The sequence below is a fragment of the Ornithodoros turicata genome, chromosome 3 (assembly GCF_037126465.1).
Source record: "Ornithodoros turicata isolate Travis chromosome 3, ASM3712646v1, whole genome shotgun sequence".
NCBI classification, from domain to species: domain Eukaryota; kingdom Metazoa; phylum Arthropoda; class Arachnida; order Ixodida; family Argasidae; genus Ornithodoros; species Ornithodoros turicata.
This window is the reverse complement of record NC_088203.1, coordinates 16,194,921-16,212,518: the sequence shown is the minus strand read 5'-3', so window position 1 is coordinate 16,212,518 and position 17,598 is coordinate 16,194,921. Positions and strand designations below refer to the sequence as shown.

The 17,598-nt window shown below is 48.3% G+C and overlaps 1 protein-coding gene across 4 annotated transcripts in view; it reads right to left on the bottom strand.

The window, feature by feature from the left end:
* Nucleotides 1–17,331, bottom strand: part of LOC135388216 (uncharacterized) — a 33,747-nt gene extending 16,416 nt beyond the window's left edge. For 3 of the 4 annotated variants that reach the window (XM_064617617.1, XM_064617618.1, XM_064617620.1), the window contains exons 1-22: nucleotides 17,209–17,331; nucleotides 17,123–17,155; nucleotides 15,349–15,363; nucleotides 14,488–14,547; nucleotides 14,379–14,432; nucleotides 9,859–9,909; nucleotides 9,553–9,678; nucleotides 9,231–9,466; nucleotides 9,056–9,153; nucleotides 6,397–6,562; nucleotides 6,212–6,340; nucleotides 6,060–6,164; nucleotides 5,799–5,928; nucleotides 5,283–5,306; nucleotides 5,016–5,201; nucleotides 4,926–4,952; nucleotides 4,731–4,871; nucleotides 4,484–4,677; nucleotides 4,325–4,425; nucleotides 4,154–4,265; nucleotides 3,934–4,098; nucleotides 3,778–3,876 (exon numbers count right to left, since the gene is read on the bottom strand). In XM_064617617.1, coding sequence (XP_064473687.1) covers nucleotides 3,778–3,876; nucleotides 3,934–4,098; nucleotides 4,154–4,265; nucleotides 4,325–4,425; nucleotides 4,484–4,677; nucleotides 4,731–4,871; nucleotides 4,926–4,952; nucleotides 5,016–5,201; nucleotides 5,283–5,306; nucleotides 5,799–5,928; nucleotides 6,060–6,164; nucleotides 6,212–6,340; nucleotides 6,397–6,562; nucleotides 9,056–9,153; nucleotides 9,231–9,466; nucleotides 9,553–9,678; nucleotides 9,859–9,909; nucleotides 14,379–14,432; nucleotides 14,488–14,547; nucleotides 15,349–15,363; nucleotides 17,123–17,155; nucleotides 17,209–17,233 — 2,277 coding nt within the window. In that variant the 5' untranslated portion in view covers nucleotides 17,234–17,331. The remainder of the gene's footprint in view (nucleotides 1–3,777; nucleotides 3,877–3,933; nucleotides 4,099–4,153; nucleotides 4,266–4,324; nucleotides 4,426–4,483; nucleotides 4,678–4,730; nucleotides 4,872–4,925; nucleotides 4,953–5,015; nucleotides 5,202–5,282; nucleotides 5,307–5,798; nucleotides 5,929–6,059; nucleotides 6,165–6,211; nucleotides 6,341–6,396; nucleotides 6,563–9,055; nucleotides 9,154–9,230; nucleotides 9,467–9,552; nucleotides 9,679–9,858; nucleotides 9,910–14,378; nucleotides 14,433–14,487; nucleotides 14,548–15,348; nucleotides 15,364–17,122; nucleotides 17,156–17,208) is intronic. The other variant, XM_064617619.1, reaches the window with a different exon arrangement.
* Nucleotides 17,332–17,598: the final 267 nt, after the last annotated feature.

Below are 17,598 nucleotides of genomic sequence, written 5' to 3'. Positions count from 1 at the left end.
TCTAAAAACATTGCTTACAAAAAGATTGAATTTTCTACCCATCTCGGTAGAGCTGTATTTCTACTTAACCACATTTCTACTTCAACCAATTTTACCTTTTCGGTATAGCGGCAGAGTAGAAACTGTCGTTCTACCAGCTTGGATAGGAATATTCTACTTTCTTAGAGCAAACGTGAGAGAGAGGAGCAAGGGAAAGGGACGCCGACGACTATATTCGCGGAGGAGAAGGCGCGCGTGGATTGACACGAAATGGTGCAACTACTGTCGTTCTACCAGTTTGGGAAGGAAATGCTACCATTTTTGCTTAGAGAGTATGTTTTAACTGCTTCTTGTCTTAACTGCTTCAATGTTAACTGCTTCTTTTGTCTGAAGAGGGCAGGCTGTGCCCGAAAGCTCACGTATTAAATAGTTACTCCGACTTCGTGCTTCGTTCTTTCGTTATTATTTTTCTTGACGATATCTCAATGTGGCTGGAGCTAGACACGCGCGAAAGTCGCAGCGCGGGCGAAAATCGTGCCTGGCGTGAACGGGAACTGCGGCTCATAGAAAGCACTTAGAAGTGTATGGTTTCCTTTCGCGGATAGAGGAAACCATTCTCTACCCAGTGTCTCAAATCCCGGTTTTCACATTGTAATCGGTGGTGGTGTAAACAGGCAATTTACCTCCTATTTCACGTTTTCTTTTTCTTTTTTCTGTGGGAAATCAAACCGTTAAATTTTAATCCATATTTCTTTGTTCCAAGGCCTCATGGAATACTTCAACAGGAAAAATCGCAAGGCAACGTAACTTTCGTAATTATTGCAGGAAAGATAAAGGAGGTATGCACTTTTTCCAAAATTCGCTCCAATCATGCGTAAAGCACGCAATGAAGAGGTCAGAAGAGACGTCTGAAACCAACGCACTTTTATGGAACAAGCTTTCCTGTACAACATATAATAAAATCTCGAGGCTGTTTTTCTGTATAAAATTTTTTGGTAGTAAGACCATTGGCTACATTGACCTACGTTGCGTATATTCGGTGGGGTTTTCTGTCTTTAAACGCTTCAAATTTTTTCTGGTCTGGTTGGGTTTCGATTTGCATGTACCCCGTAGCACAGACCTCTGCAAGGTTTCCACAGTCTTCGTCCTTCTGTAACATAAAGTATTGCAAAACTGGGTGGTGAAGTTTTTGACCTTGTTTCCGGCCATTCATTGCACGTTTTACGCTTGATTGTAGCGAAAATTGTAGCGATTTGAAAAAATTGCATACTTGCCCTATATCTTCCTGCAATAACTACGAAAGTTACGTGTTGAAGTACTTCTGACAACTTCGAACAAAAATATTAATTAAAATTTAACGGTTTGATTTTCCACAAAAAGTTCGCGAGACAGGAGGAAAATTGCGAAACTTCCGGCCTGTGTACACCAGCACCGATTACAGCGTGACAACAGGGATTTGCGACGCTGTGTAGAGCATGGTGTCCTCTGTACGCGAAAGCAAAACGTATAGTTCTAGGTTCTTTCCATGAGCCGCAGCTGCCATTCACGGCAGGTACGGTTTCCATCAGCACTGCGACCCTCGCGCGTATCTACCACCCGCCACATTGAGATGCGGGAAGAAACGCTTCGTGGTATGTCGTTTCCCTTACGAAAAAGTCAGATCTGGTTCCGATCAGGAATTGGGTGATTTCCAGATCTGACGTCCTAATCACTTGCACGCGTTAGGAGCTAACGAGAGGCGGAGCACTCGAGAAGGGCATGTGACAAAACACGTGCACAGGGCTCTTCGCGCGATACGTGAAGGGCGTGGGATACGTCACGCGCAATGTGTCACGTGCCCATCTTTTTGAATTTCCCGCCGCTCGTTAGCTGATAACGACCGTAACGACGATGAAGCGATTAAGCCCCCTGGGGGCTTAACATTTCCAGGTCCGCTAATATGATCAGGCCAGATTTGTTTCCTTCGATATCTTGATATCTTGCACAAATAAAAAAAGTCACTGTCGAAATGAATCGTGTTGTCTTGAATTTCCTCATGACAGAAATGTACTTTTAGGATACCCACGCTGGGATAGTATTCATTCCAAGCCTTGGTGCACCTTAATTGCAAAGCTGTAACTGCTAGTAGTCTGTTTTAGTGACTGTGTGTGCTGTATAAAAGTATAAATAAGTATTTTATTAAAATGACTAGAAGTGCTTTACATGTAAGTAGGTTTTTCATCAGTTCAGCGAACTTAGTGTCTATTGCTGTAAAACGACTGTTACCTATAGAGGACATGATGACTCAGGATTCAAGGTTGCTCATGTAATACCAGTTACCACGGAAGGTTCACAGTTGAAATCATCGATGTGCTACACGCCCTAAAGAAATATATAAGGGTTCTGGGGACTATATCTGCTTGTCGCCCAAGTAAATTTGTAGCGATTGAGTTACACAGGTCTAAAGTACCCAAAGGTTGCAAATTAAAGAACGGAGAGTACGAGCCTTCAGCCTTGTCATTCTCAATTGTGTGTAGTTTATCGTTATTACTTTGTGCTAGATTGCTTTTGCTAGTGTACGAAATGAACGTTTTGACTTTATACTGCGGCATGTTCTTTTATTAGCGGGTTGGAGCGAGGGGCTGGGCTGCTACATTTTGGAAATGTTGCAAATTCTCTTGGCTAAATTATTCGGCTAAAGCATTGTAACATTCATTCGACGTACCTAATGAAAGATCCCACAACAAGCTTTAATTACAGTCGACTGGAAAGTCGACTACACTAAGGTTTTTACATTTCAATGTATTTTAAGGTTTCCGCATTGAAAATATGTTCCGAATGGTGCCTTCTATACGCGAGTCTGGTACTGACTCCGGCACGTGTCGGCTAAAGCCGGATAGAGTCGGATTTCCTATGATCTGACCCTAATTCGGCCTGCCTATTTTGTACCCGGACATTTCGTTGGTCCGGCACGTGACGGTTAAAGCCGGATATAGTAGGATTTGCCATGAACGGATCCAGTTCAGACCGGATCTGGCCTGTATCTGGGCTCGTGTCTGGCTCATCCGGAATTTTCGTACGGGTTCGCACTATTTGGAACTGCCAAAATTCGTGATAGTTTTGTGAGGGCCGGGCCGTTGCATCGTTTCGCATGGAAACGCCCATTTGTGCGACCGCTTGTAGTTAAGGCGGACGTCGGCGCTGTGAAGCACTGAAGCTCCCTGATTGTGCCCTATAGGCGGTGTTTCCCACGAACGGGTAGACGGGCTTATGATGTGCGCAACGTGTAAGACGGCGTTGTCCGCCGGCAGGATTCCTTGTCTGTCCTGCAACAACGGCTTTGTGTACCCCGCGAAGCCTTCTCACCTGCCGCCGGCCCTGAACGAGGTAAGCGAAAAGTTTGTGTTCTCTCGGATCCGCTTCATGCGCGTCCGGCGTCTCACGCATGAGGGGGGTCTCTACCGATAATATCCCTACAGCGCGTATGGGAAGTGTTACACTAGATAATGTCTTCGTCAGGGTCATAGACAAGCTACTGATTGCATCGACTACTTTAGTCTCCACAGGCCTCTACTATCCACAGTAAGAGAATTCCCGCGGTAAGCTCATAAACCCTGTCACATTTCACTGACAATCTGCACAACGATTTCTGTCGTAATTTTCTATGGAGTCCGTTCCGTATCAAAATGTCGCATGCGGACGCTGATAGACCGATATGTGACGTGCTTGCCACCTTGTCACCTGGTAACTATACAGGGGGCTGTAACCAAAAGAAATCGACGCGCCGTTTGACACGTGAATATCACATGAACATTTTACCCGAAGCACTACTGTAGCCTCATTTTCAAACGTCGTCAGGTGCGTTGAAGTGGAGGAATAGGCAGCGTTTGCATCCGTGGTTGTTGTCTTGTTACACGTCTGGAAAACCAAAGTCCATGAGCTTCATGGATCGTCAGCTGAATTCTGGCTTGTTACCTGAGCGTAGTTTTCATGTGCTTCCATGACACAATGGTCACCCGTGTTCCCAAAATCTGGACCTTTCAGTTGGTAAATGAACACACCCAAATTAATCGGGGCGCAAATAAGACCGCGTAGTACCCCCGAGTTTCGCCAAAGATAAATAAGAGAAGGAAAATTGTTCTGAAACGAACAATATTCATTAAGAGGGGCTACATGACCCTGCAAGCGTTCTTACGTCGCTTTGGTCAGCGATGAAAGCACGCAAGGCTGGGGTTCTTGTCGGAGGTTCAACAGTGCACTGCTTGCTTGTGATATGCTGAGTCATCATGACGAACAAGTCTGCACCGCTGCAGAACATTCAACGTTATTGAGCAGAAGCTGTACAGGAAGACCGCAGAATTCTTACAGGACTAGTCCGAAGAAGGCCCTCCCGTCCTGAAGCGGGACGCTGCCTACGACCAGTTGAAACGGTGTCGGTTTGGTTTGCCTCAGCATTGTTAGGACGGCCTGCGTACATTGAGTGTCTTCATAGAAATGGCATTTCGTACCATATATATGGCCTTACCGAATGTACGGCCATTATATTGGAAGTATAGTTAGGATTTTCGAGGAATACTCCAAAAGCTGCCCATTGGTCGTTCCGTATAAAGGCTAACAGGGTGCTTGTGAAAGCAACGAGCTCAGTTGCGTTGACCACCCATCTATCGACGTAGCTGGATCGGCTCAAAGTGAGCACGAGGCGAGATCCTCTATGCCCATCTGCAAAACGACAGCGTGCCAGGCACAGTTGCAGAAAAAACAGTGGTACGAACCGGTTGGCTTTGCAGCTTTAATGGTGCGCCGTCGGTGGTCATAAGAGCCTGGAGGATACACGATGTAGTTGCAGAGGTTTGCAGGAATACGCGTTACGTCAGCAAGCGTGGCTTCGTGTCCAGAGAGGCAGATCAATGTGGCTGCAACGAGAAGCAGTGTAAGTACATCCTCATTGTACGAAGGAACTGAACTACCATTGTGCGTACCGGAGAATTCAGTGCCTGCAAACGAAGGAAAGTTTACTGAATTTATAGACGAGAGACTATCGGCAGCAACAAGTGTACCTTCTGAGTATGGCATTGCTCTTCCAGCAGGTGAGACTGTGCTCCGTGGAGTCTCCGACGTAGTATGTAGGGCGGGTGATCCGCTCTGTGTGACTGGCACGTTGTCTTTAAAAGACGGTACCGTCACTGCACTCGTTATCTTTGGTGTTCTTGTTTGTGCTTCTGTTGTTGTCCAGCGAAGGGGAACTGTAACAGTTGAAGAGCATTAATGTAGTTCTCATCGGTGTCTTCTGCAGGGTAAACGACCAACGTAGATATTCGACTCACCCGAAGTGATGTTTTCACCACCATCTACAAAGAGGTTTTTGTTACGTACGCGTTGAATTCAAGAGTGAAATAGTGTACGCCAGAAAGTCTATGGCACAGAAGTTCATGGATACACAAAATTGTTCTCAGGAGGAGCACCCACACCCATTTTGACCACTCTGCCTCTGTGCTACCTCATGCTATGAACACGTGGGCGTTGGCGCTGCACAGTGCGTTCCGAACATCCAGTCAGTCCTTTGTGTCGGCCACGTACCTATGCTCCGGATGGAACAACGTTGCAACTTTCAAATAGTATGTAACATGCAACAATTACGGGATTAAGAACTATCATCGCCTTCTTGGAAATATCTTTAGCAAATGTTCCTGGCTCATACTAGAAGCAGTGCAGAAACCAGAAGGTGAGCCGCTACATAGCATCAGCGCAGTCAGGAAGTCTAAATCACGTTGCCGTATTAGCAATGACGTCACCATAGACTTTCTGCGACACTTGTTAGCCGTCAAATACACTTTATATACCCAGCATGTTTCGAGCTTGAGCCAGTCGAGAGAAGGATAGCCTCGCCCCACACGTGCGACCGTGATCCTCCGCATCAGCATTCAGCAGAGCAACGCAAGCGAACGGGTACAGTTGCCGGAAGTAGTTCAGCTACGTATGAAATTGTGACGTCGTCACGCGCAACCAGTAGAAGTCAGACAAATGCTCTGGCACCATTCGGTTCCAAGAAGCCTGCTGCACTAAGAGGCGTCCGCTCCTGCTGAGACCACCGGATAGCGTACCTTAGAAAAGAGCGTTGTTTCGTCGTCATAGATGAAGACGGAGGACCCAACCTTTGTTCTTATTGTGGAATAGTCTGGATCCACGGTGCCAACAAGGTTGCAGGTCTGCAAGATAAGTGAGTGAAATTGCGGAGTTGATTAATTGTTCCTACATCAGAATAGCTGGCCTTCCTGCAGCCGTCGTCCGTGCACTCGTAGACCGCCAAGTTGATGCTCACGCACAGCGAGGAATTATCGCTGTCTGCTTGGAACAACTCCAGAAGCCCGTCCATGGACGACATCTGCGCCGTGATAACATTAGTCGGAGGCCACGTGCTACTGCTTACCGATTTCATACTTTCGTTGGAGCATCTCCGTCGGGAAATTTTTTGTACTCGTTATTCTTCTCCTCACTCCTGAGGATTCCTCCGGGAAGTCCTGTAGTGCCGCCGTTGATCGTACTGACATTTCCTTTAACCGTTCTGGCAACGACGTTGCCAGCGTACACGATCGTGTCTGCCGCACTGAAAATTGCGTGTTCCCCATAAAAAACATGTATCTTTTTCTTATTATATACAGGGTGTCCACGCTAACTGTGAACATATTTTTTAAAAAATACGTATAACACTTTTTCCCAAGGCGTGAAGGAACACCATTTTTTTTCTTTATTTTCTTAATTGCGCATCTTCGGAGACTTCCTTCATCCCCAACGGAAGAGTGGGAAGGAGCACAGTGCCGCCTCATGCGTCGAAGATGAGATTTAACTTACGGAAACAAAACAAAAAGAAATGTATCGGGTGACTCTATCGGAACTGGCCTTATCTTGGGTTGCATTTTCTGTTTCCTTTTAATCTTTTTCCAGGACGCGAGAGGCGATAGTGTGCTCTTTCTCCCTCTTACACTGGGTGTGAAAGAAAGACGCGTCTTCTAAGAAGCGCAATGAACAAAATAAAGAAAAAATGGCGTTCCTTCACGATTTTTTTGCGGGCGTTCTATCGAACGGATTTTTGTTCTGGAAACGGCTACGATATCAGGTGACCGAAAGGAACAGATGTTCTCATTGGGACAACTTTGTGGCGTTTGTAATTAAAAACTTAGTTAACGAAAGTTAATTAAGACATTGCCTTTGGACTTTGCTAATGCCCTGCTAAGGAGTGCCCTTCAGCATATGCTATATTGCAATGATTTCATCTTGGAAAAAGTGTTATACATATTTTTAAAAAATATGTTCACAGTTAGCGTGGACACCCTGTATATCAACGTTGTTGAAAGAGGTTGTGCACGAAACAAATTCTGACAGTGTACATTACACGCTTCCACTAACTTTCCTAAGAACCAGCTTCGGATTTTGCAAGAGAAGGTGACGTCACGGAGAATGCCTAGAGGCAGAGCGCGCACCTTCTGCTCTCCGCGCTGCATTGGAAGCCTCCCAGCAGCAGTGGAGCAGTGGTGAGTAAACGGAAATCGACCTCGAAGGAGCAAATGTTGCCAGACGGATCGCAGATGCGAACGCGGTGATGCGAACGCGAACAGTGGCGCCCCTAGTGACCCTCACTAGGGGCGCCACTGTGCCGTCTCTTGGTGGGGATCCCCGTTTCGGTTTCGTTTCTGTTACTTACAGTAAAAACTGTCATATTGGAATAAAAATGCGGTTATCAATGCTGGACAGCCCCTAACACGTGCAATGCCTCTATACGCAATGCAATGTGAGAATACTGCCCGGGGACATCCCCACGACAAGGTTCGTTCAGTGAACACCAGGGGGCGACTCCCAAACTTCTAGGCGCGAATAACGTCATACTTCTCGAAACGCGAAATTAACTTTATGATACTTCGGCATCAATGGAGAAGCAATAGTTAGCGAAAGTACAACGTCAGACACGTGGGCTGGAATCAGTGGCGTAGCCACGGGGGGGCTAGGGGGGGCTCGAGCCCCCCCCCCCTACCTGCCACGGACCGACCCACACAAATCGTGCAAATCCCAGAACATAATATATGTGTGTGGGGGGGGGGGGGGACCAGTGTGACGATCGTTCTTACAGTTCATGGCGTCTATCTAAGAAGCACTCTTGAATGGCTTTCAAAGTATGAGCTTTTCAAAATACGTCGAAAAGGGGAAAAAAATAAAACACTGTCAAGGAGCCCGCGAAGAGGGAATCACACACGTAACATGAAAACCACTCCTAACCGTTTTTCATGTTACTTTTCAAAATACTTCCAATCTCGTGACACCACCTCATTGGTCATGACAGCCTATACATGTAATCGTACTGTGAACTTCTAAACCAACTATTTTCGTTCCTTTTTCCTCAGTTTGCAGTGTGCACAAGAATGTGTGTGTTGTCGACACAGGATCAGCGGGGGGGGGGGCGAGTTTTCGTATCGAGCCCCCCCTACCTTGGAGGTCTGGCTACGCCACTGGCTGGAATAACACGAATCCCCTATGATTCTGAATACAGGACATTTAGAACTAGTGATACTTCAGAGGAGCACTGAGGTAACCCTCCCTCTCGCTTTTTTCTTTTTTTCTTGCGAAAGAATGACGAACCCGCGTGACCTGCAGTGGGCGCGCGACAGCTCTGCTCCCGCGCACCTTTCAAAAATCCTTCACTCTTTGAAAGAGCGTACCGGTGAATGAGGAAACGTCCTCACGCAGCCTGTGCTTCTGGTACGTGACTCGTGGCGTTGACTTCCGTAGCTCAGGCGGGTATAAGCATGGCGTGGAAGGAATAAACGGAGGAGGACGTCACGCGAAGATCGTGTCCGCGGCTGCTTCCTGGGACTGCGTGCGTGCGTGTGTGTTTTGTAAATTTGACTCCGCAGTGGCAATACACCGCAAAAGGAAAACGTTTTACATGGTGACCCCCTCCCCCCCCCCCCCCCATAGGCAGCTTGACGAATAAGACAGGGTTTTGAGTCACGTTAAATGCGACCTCACTGCTCCGTTTATCCCACAGCTAAAACACTTTGCTATAACCGCGTTCAGTTCCCGAATGACGACTCGTAGAAATACTTACTCGGCGACTAGCTTCCTCAGGTCAGCGTTGTCCATAGCAGCAGGAGATACTACAAATATGGCCGCCAAGTGCATGTTGTCCAATGATGTTCGTACTTTCTACAAGACAGATCAAGATAACCAACAGGGGCTGGTATTTGTCGACGGGTACAATGCCCGTAGTCTTGACAACTCACTCGAATGACATCCGGGAAGTAATCTGCATCGGCAGCCGTCATTTCTGGTAGGATGCTCACGCTGATGCCTAGAAGACCATCTGCTCTCGCCGCTAGGTTGAGAATGGAATTCAAGAAAGCTTCCAGTGCCACCGGACCCTCGTAGTACAAATTCAACAGGGTCTCGGCTGTCGTACCAATCACCAAATTCATACTGTTGGCAACCGCGGCTGCAAATGCGGACTCCCACGTTCCATCTGGAAAGACATTTACTCTTAAGTACTTCAGCCTCACATTCCATCACGTATGCGATGGAATCTACCGATCTATGGATGTGATATACCTGCGCTATAGAAGCTCCCTCTTCCTTCATCGTAGTCCGGAGCGTCATAGATGACATATGTGCACACGTGCTTCGCAACGCAAGGCAAACCCGGAGCGGGAGCGTTGAAATAGCACACGCTGGGTGCTGCACGAATTCAGCACAAAGCAGGTTGCTTTCATGCGAGAGCTTTACTCGCCAGACTAGCATAGTAAAAAGTGTAGTATAACCACGGACCGTGGTATAATAGTTAACATGCTAAGCGTAAGAACAAAGAAATAAGTGCTTACTTGGCTTACAAGTACCTGCGATATGCCTTAAACTTACTTGGTTCTGTCGATGCATTCGTAGGGACGTGGCTTCCGTTGTGAAAATGCCCTATAAAATGGCATATAGAACACTAGCTGTTAAACTGATTCGAATCCAAGTCATGACTGTGCAGGATTTTCTTTTTTATCGACAACGCATATCGATACGGGCCCTTTCGAAGGCAAATTCTGTTCCGTATCAAACGAGGAATCTGACCGGTCTCAACCGCAGTCGTATCTCACCGACAACTTCTGCTTACATTGGAATGCTTTCTTGGTTAAGCAGCTTTTATTGCCGATGAGATATTGGCTATGGCTATATATGCACCAGGAACGATTTCACTTCGTTCATTAGCACGCGTTGAGACATTGGAAGAGGAGGGTAGAGATCCTGTGCATGCGCCGCCACACAAGTGTCTAGAAAGTACAGACCGTACCACAGCTGATTGGAACCACCCAGTTCTGCTGCACATGACGAAATCGTTGGCGCTTGATAAACCTTTCCCCTTCCTGTAACTCCCACTTGGCGCGCTGCGACGCATATAGACATTGAGAACTGCCACTGCGAGCCCAAGAGCGCATTCTGCGTTGCAACTCCACATTGACATCTCACGGACATACAGCTCGATGCTTGTGATGTGGGTCCCACCACTGCCCTACTGCATGCGAGCTCGTCTTACTTTTCGTTCATACTTTTTAGCTGCGGTGTCCTCCAATTATTAAAATGAGCCCATGCAAATGAATGCCGTGCGCAGGTGGTCTACAAGACGAGCATGTGACATGGACTGGCCAGTGGTTTATCCACCCCACCCCCCACCCCCCCAGCACCCCCAAAGGTTTGGTAGTACTCCCCTAACTTCTTCATTGTGTACTACTGTTACAATGTAACTGCACTTCCAATTTTGTTTGTAACCCTCCAATTTTGCCATACGAGAGATGTGAAATAAGTGCTTCTGTGGCGCCCCGCTTCGACGAAGTTGGCTCCACACCTTCTCGTGGCGCGTTATCACGGTCTTCCTTTTTCCACGGGCTTTGCCCGGCCGAATAAAGCTTCAGTTCCGATTCTGCTGTTGTATCGAGCACTTCTTTAGCTTAGCTCCTACAATCTGGTGACACGAAAAGAACTCGAACCCCGGCCATCCCGCAGAAACATCTGAGGAACCTCATTTTCGTCCTGCCCGCTATCCCGCACCTGCCCAAGCCATCCAGCCAACACCACCAGCGATGGGCCACATCGCCGTTAGGCTGCCGCCTTTTTGGCACCAGAGCCCGTTCATCTGGTTCCAGCAAGTTGAGGCTCAAATTCTCCTCGCTGGCATCACCAACCAGTTGACCCAGTACAGGCACATCGCATCTGCCACCCAAGATCGCATTGGATGTCACCGGTCATATCAGGCCCACCCGGCACCACTCCATACGACCGCCTCAAGGCAGCCGTTCTCCAACGGACGACGCTATCTGAGCGCAAGCGGCTTCAGCAATTGTTAACGGCTGAAGAGCTCGGCGACCGAACACCGTCTCAGCTGCTCAGAGCCATGCGGAACCTTCTCGCTGACAGAGCAGCCACTCTTGATGAATCCCTGCTCCAGAAATTGTTCCTGCAGAGGTTGCCGGCTACTGTCCAGATGGTCCTCTCCACTCCCGGCGGTTTGCCACTTGCCCAGCTGGCTGAGCATGCAGACAAGGTGATGGAGGTTGCTCTCCCTGGATTAAGCATAGCCGCAGTCTCCGGCACCAACAGACCGTCTCGCGGTCCGGATCGCCCTCTGCATGACTGCCACCCACCCTCACCCTCTCCAGCTGAGCTCGTGGCAGAGGTAGCTGCCATGCGAACTGAGGTTCAGCGCCTTTCCGAGACTGTGGCTGCCCTGCACTCTCCTGACAACCGTCCACGATCTCCACGCAGATCCTCTCGCTCACGCCGTTCCCGGCAGTTGTCCCGACGGCGACAAAGCCCATCACCACACGACAGTGCCAGCCCACCTCCGTGTTGGTATCACGAGCGCTTCGGCGACGCAGCTATCCGATGCACACGTCCTTTTGGCTGGTCGGGAAATGCCCCCGGGAACCGATTATGACAGCCAGCGTTTCCCCGTCTCAAGCAGCAAGTCGCCTATTCTTTGTCGTCGACTGCACAACCAAGACAAGGTTTCTTGCTGACACCGGGGCTGCCGTCAGTGTCATACCAGCGTCCTCCTATGATCGGCGGTGTGAGCCGTTATTCCATCTGATTACATTCCAACTCAACAACACCGCCATTCCCGTTTACAAGGAACAATTTATCCGCCTAAACCTCGGCCTACGAAGAATATTCCCGGGGGTGTTTCTCGTCGCTAATGTCACGCAGCCGATCCTCGGGGCGGACTGTTGGACCACTTCGGCCTTTCTGTTAATGTCGCCCGTCGTCTGCTCGTCGACGACAGCACACGCCTCTGTGTCCGAGCCATCCTCACCATTCCTTCGCCGCCATTTGCCATCCGTGACGTTTTCCACCTCTCTGTGTCATCGCCTTACGCAGACCTCCTTCACGAGTACCCTTCGCTTCTGCAACCCCCGGACTGGACGAAGCCCGTGCATCATGTTGTTGTTCACCGCATCGAAACCAAGGGTGCACCCGTGTTCTCAAGTCCACGTCCCCTGGCTCCTGAGAAGGTGAAAATTGCGAAGGCTGAGTTTCAACACATGCTGGACCACGACCTTCTTCTGCTAGTTAGTCATCGGCTCTTCATATGGTCCCCCAAAAGACCGAAGACTGGAGGCCCTGCGGGGACTATCGCGCTTTGAACCTTGTTACCGTTCCGGATCGATATCCTCTGACACGTCTGCATTTTACGGCCCACCTCCACGGCATGAAGAAGTTTTCAAAGATCGATCTTTCGAAGGCCTACCACCAAATACCAGTTGCTCCCGAGGACATTCCGAAGACGGCCATCACCACCCCGTTCGGTCTCTTCGAATTCCTCCGCATGCCGTTCGGCCTTCGTAACGCTGCGCAGACGTTTCAGCGATTTATAGACATGGTAACCAGATGCCTCCCATTCGTCTTCGCGGGCCTGTTATGGTGCAGAAGCAAAGGCTATGGTAACGTTGCAGAAGTCTGTGCCACAGCATATTGCTTGCTCATTAAAACCCGACCAGACCAGAGAAAAATTGAAAGTAAAAAGCATTAAAACAGGAGCCCAAGAAACAAATATAGCACTCCACTGGACACATGCAACGTGGGTCACTGTGGTCGTAATACCCTCTACTACAAAAAGAATATTTTCTCCTGTACACGAAAAAACACCCTCGAGATTTTTTAATATGTTGTAGAGGAAGGCTCGTTCTATAAAACTGCGTTGGTTTCAGGCGTATCTTCCGACCTCTTCATTGCGTGTTTTACGCTCGATTGTAGCGAATTTTGGAAAAATCGCATACTTCCTCTTTTTCCTGCAATGACTATGAAAGGTACGTGTCTGGCGATTTTTCCTGGTGAAGTATTCTTTGGGGCCTTGGCAGGAAAAAATATTCATTAAAATTTAATGGTTTAATTTAATGGTCGCGAAGTAGGAGGAAAATTGCGAAACTTCCGGCCTTTGTATACCTGCATCGATTACAGCACGACAACCGAGATTTGCACGCTGTGTAGAGCATAGTTTCCTCTATACGCAAGAAAACCGCAGAGTTCTAGGTGCTTTCTATGAGCCGCAGTTGCCGTTCACGCCAGGCACGGTTTTCGTCAGCGCATCGAACTCTGCTCGTGTGTAGCACCCACCACATTAAGATTTTTTTTTTTTGAAGAAATGTTTCGTGGTGTGTCGTTTTGCACTATTAGGGACTGCTAAAAAATTTTCGTAAAAATTTGGGATCGTTTTGTGAGGGCCGAGCAGGTCCGCTGGATCAGTTCGCGTGGAATCGCCCAGAGGTCCAAGGTTACCCGGCACACATCTGCACCACTTGGACGGTTTTTACCGCCCGACTCCCGTTTTGACCATGTCCACGTGGATATACTCTGGCCGCTGCCTGTATCCTGTGGTCAGCGCTACCTCCTAACTGCTATTGACCGATTCACCCGGATTTCCACGGGCTTTGCCCGGCCGAATAAACCTTCAGTTCCGATTCAGCTGTTGTAGCGAGCACTTCTTTAGCTTAGCTCCTACAATCTTCCCTGTTCTGTCGTACGTGTTTACGTCCCTAGTGCAAAGTGACATGTCCTCTGCGGGAACTGACGGTCTCTGACTCTCTTCTCCGCACCATTGCCTCCCTTACTTCTAGAACACACGGGTGCTCTCTTCCGTCGCGTTTTGCCGCATGACGGTTCCCCTAAATCGATGTGTCAAAAGCTTTTGCCTCTTAGAGCAAATGTCTTGCCTCACCTCCCCCAGTGCAATACACGATGCACCTCCCCCAAATGCACGGCTGACCTGGTTCTGCCAATGGCGCAATGTTTGTATTTTCCTGCAGTACAACTTTGACGCAGCTCCGCCAACGGAATTCGCCATCAATCGCGCAACGACTAAGGCCGAAGACGTAAGTAAAACGCTGTAAAATTATACGCACATGAGCGCCTTCGTTTCTTCTTCTTGTACGATGGTTCGCCGTATATGTATGTACCTGCAATGAAGATTCCGCTCACGAATGATACGTCATAGGTGTACAGAGGCCTTACGTTGTATTCTTTCGGTACTCGGAAGAAGCGGTGAAGGGTTGAAAGGGTCGAAATAGTAAGCTGGAACACACGAAAATACATCATGTTTCGTTTTCATTGATACCAGTAACGGGCATGGAGGTAAGGAACTAAGGAGAGGGCTATAAACACGGCGGGCCGTGGAACTCCTGCAGCGGTCGCTCCTGGCGATGCAACGCCCATCTAGTTGCCCGGTCACGTGATCCCTGTTTTATGGCGGTCTGCGCGGAGGCTTGGACGTTTAGCAAACATAATCTTCAGGAAACCTCTGGCCTTCTAGGAGTCCATTCGCACAACACTTTGAAGGTGATGGGGCATTTCTATATTTGCCGCGTAACAAATCTTAGCGAAAGCTCAGCAGAACAGAAGAGAAGCCAGGCAATGTCACGATGACTTACATACAGCTTAGGACAAAAGCTTGCGGGACACGGCACTGGCGAATTACTTGATCGGAGCGGCCCCCGTACCTATAAGGATCTCTCCTATTTGCTGCTGAAATTTCAATCAAATGGAGAAATCGACATTCCGGTGTTCCTAAACATTAGTCCCAAGTCTTCTAGCAATTTAGTGATTCAATGCATACAGATCTTGAGATGATCGATTTTGTGTTGCAAGTTTTTCGGCCGCCGCTCGCCTCCGTATTCAGGTAAGATACGCCACGAGTATAGAGGACGCCATGTTTTATGACATGTTGCCGTGACGTTTATAGGTCTTGTGTATGAGCAACTAAGCACAATGCCGTGCGCAGGTCAGCACGCCTGCTTGCATTTGGAGGGGCGCATAGGGCAGCTCCTTAGTTTCTTTCCTCCAAGGTAACGACTAAGAAAACGACTGCGTACTTACCGCCCCGACGGCGTCCTACAATAGAAGTGTTCGGAAGAATCAATCAGAACACCACACGTTCCTCTCAAAATCAGGTGGTCACATCATACACGTTATGCAAAAAGTGTTGGTATCCTTACATTACGCATAACAAACGTACACTCTTAAAAATGAGCTTCACTACATAGCACGCTCCTAGCCAACCATCACCCCGAATGACAACGTTCTCGCCCTAGATTTGTTGAAAACGGGAGGAGGAGCCTATTTTGTGCCCATTATGCACGGCACAAAATAGGCTCCTCCTCCCGTTTTCAACAAATCAGGGGCGAGAACGTTGTCATTCGGGATGGTGGTTGGCTAGGAGAGTGCTATGTGGTGAAGTTCATTTTTAAGAGTGTAGTATCAATAAGGTAAAAACCCAGCGAACCGGTGAAGAAATATTAAGGAAAGAGCACGAGGACGAAGGCCGAGGACTATAGGAGCCTCTGCATATCTGAACGCCAATGGTGTCCACAACAAAAGTATTGCATCGGTGGCCTACACTCGTTTCCAGGGTGTCGAACCGAAACGTTTTTCGTTCCGGTTTTCGTTCCTGTTACATCAAACGATCCGGTACCGGTTCTGCTCCGGTTACAAAATGTAAACCCATTTATTCCGCATACATGGTATTTAATATTAATAGACAGCTGTGAAATTGGTAGCTCCTGGTTCCTGTAGGCTACTGTCTGTTCAAATGGGCTTTCTCCTTTGTTGAAGGGCATGCTACAAACGGACTTGTTTGTCGTGATGTCATACGTAGAGTACTTTCTTGCTGGATTGGAGCGATCGCGTCCCATCCGAATGTCTGTTGCTACTGTCTTGCCAGCAAGCACCACCGCACGAGTAGGACGCAAATCGAGGAACACCTTCACTCACAAACGCGCTCGACGGCTCCGTTTTATTTTCTTCGTGTCCTGTCCACAAAAGAGTTGCCACTTCGCACGAGCTTGCCCTCGCGTATACGTAAATGTATTCAACTTAGCTGCTCTCAAACAAGGGACGCGTTGCGCGACATTACCGATAAAGAAGCCGTTATGCAGCCGCCTTGGGTCGCTGTTTAGTTGAGGAGAGTTTGCGGGGATCAAATTAAAACGAACACTAGGGCACATTGCTAGAGAGCCACATGTACCTCTAAGTCTGTGTGCGTGCGCGAATGATAAACCATTACAAAGGGAGCCTAAGGGTCATAGTATATCGACATAGATTCCACCGCAACGGTAACCTTCGTATAGTATCCATGACATGACTTCAGAGCACACGACGTCTGTTTCATTCGCCTATCCGTAGTTCAAACCGGCGAAGTTTTTTCTTGGACCGAAAACCGTTAAATATATTTTTCGGTTTCCCTCCTGAGCGAAAAAAACGTATACGGTTTCGATTCCCTTCCGGTTCGCACCAAAATAGCGGTTTTTTTCGGTTTCCGGTTCCGGTTTTCGGTTGGCTCCGACACCCTGCTGGTTTCTTCGACAGGCGCTAGACGTGGACTAGGACACGAGGACTATCAATAAAGATGTGCTGTACTATTCATATGTCAATACTATCCATAGTAAACGCATCTCATCGATGGCCTACGCTCATTACTTCGACGAGGGCTAGATGAGGGCCAAGAGCAGAGGGACGAGGAATGTGTGCGGTATAATTGCGTGTGTGCTGTGTGTAGATGTCTGCCAACGCTGTCGATGGCAAAATTATCTCATTGATGGCCTTCACTCATCACTTCAATGTCAAGAAGGAGACGTAAAGCCGGAAAGCTTACTGCTGAGTACGCCGACCTTCGGTATGATATTGTCTGGAAAAGAATGGCACGCTATAGGTTGGGGTGTCATCTCGTTGGCTACTTACTGAGCGCTCTCCGCAGAGATGCCATTCTGGAGAAAGCACGCCGTTGTTTGCAGTCACCTTCGTCTTCGAACTCCACGTTGTATGCAGCTACGCACACCTTCGGAAAGTCACGGGAAGCAATTTCTGTCTGCGGACAAGGACAAATCACTGTCACGTGCTCCCTTTCGAACCTATTATGGTAAACCACAGGCAACCCTTTGGTACGTGACCTACAGGGGTCCTTCGAAATACAGGTAGTAATCTATAGGGTTGGACTTTTTTCCTCTCTGGATTCCAGCCGCGTTGCATCCAGGGTGTCGAACCGCAAAAAAAAATACAGGGTTCGATTCGGGTTCGCGTTGCTTGGATTTTGTTCACGTTCAGTTCCTGTTCGGCCGTGCCAAAAAACGA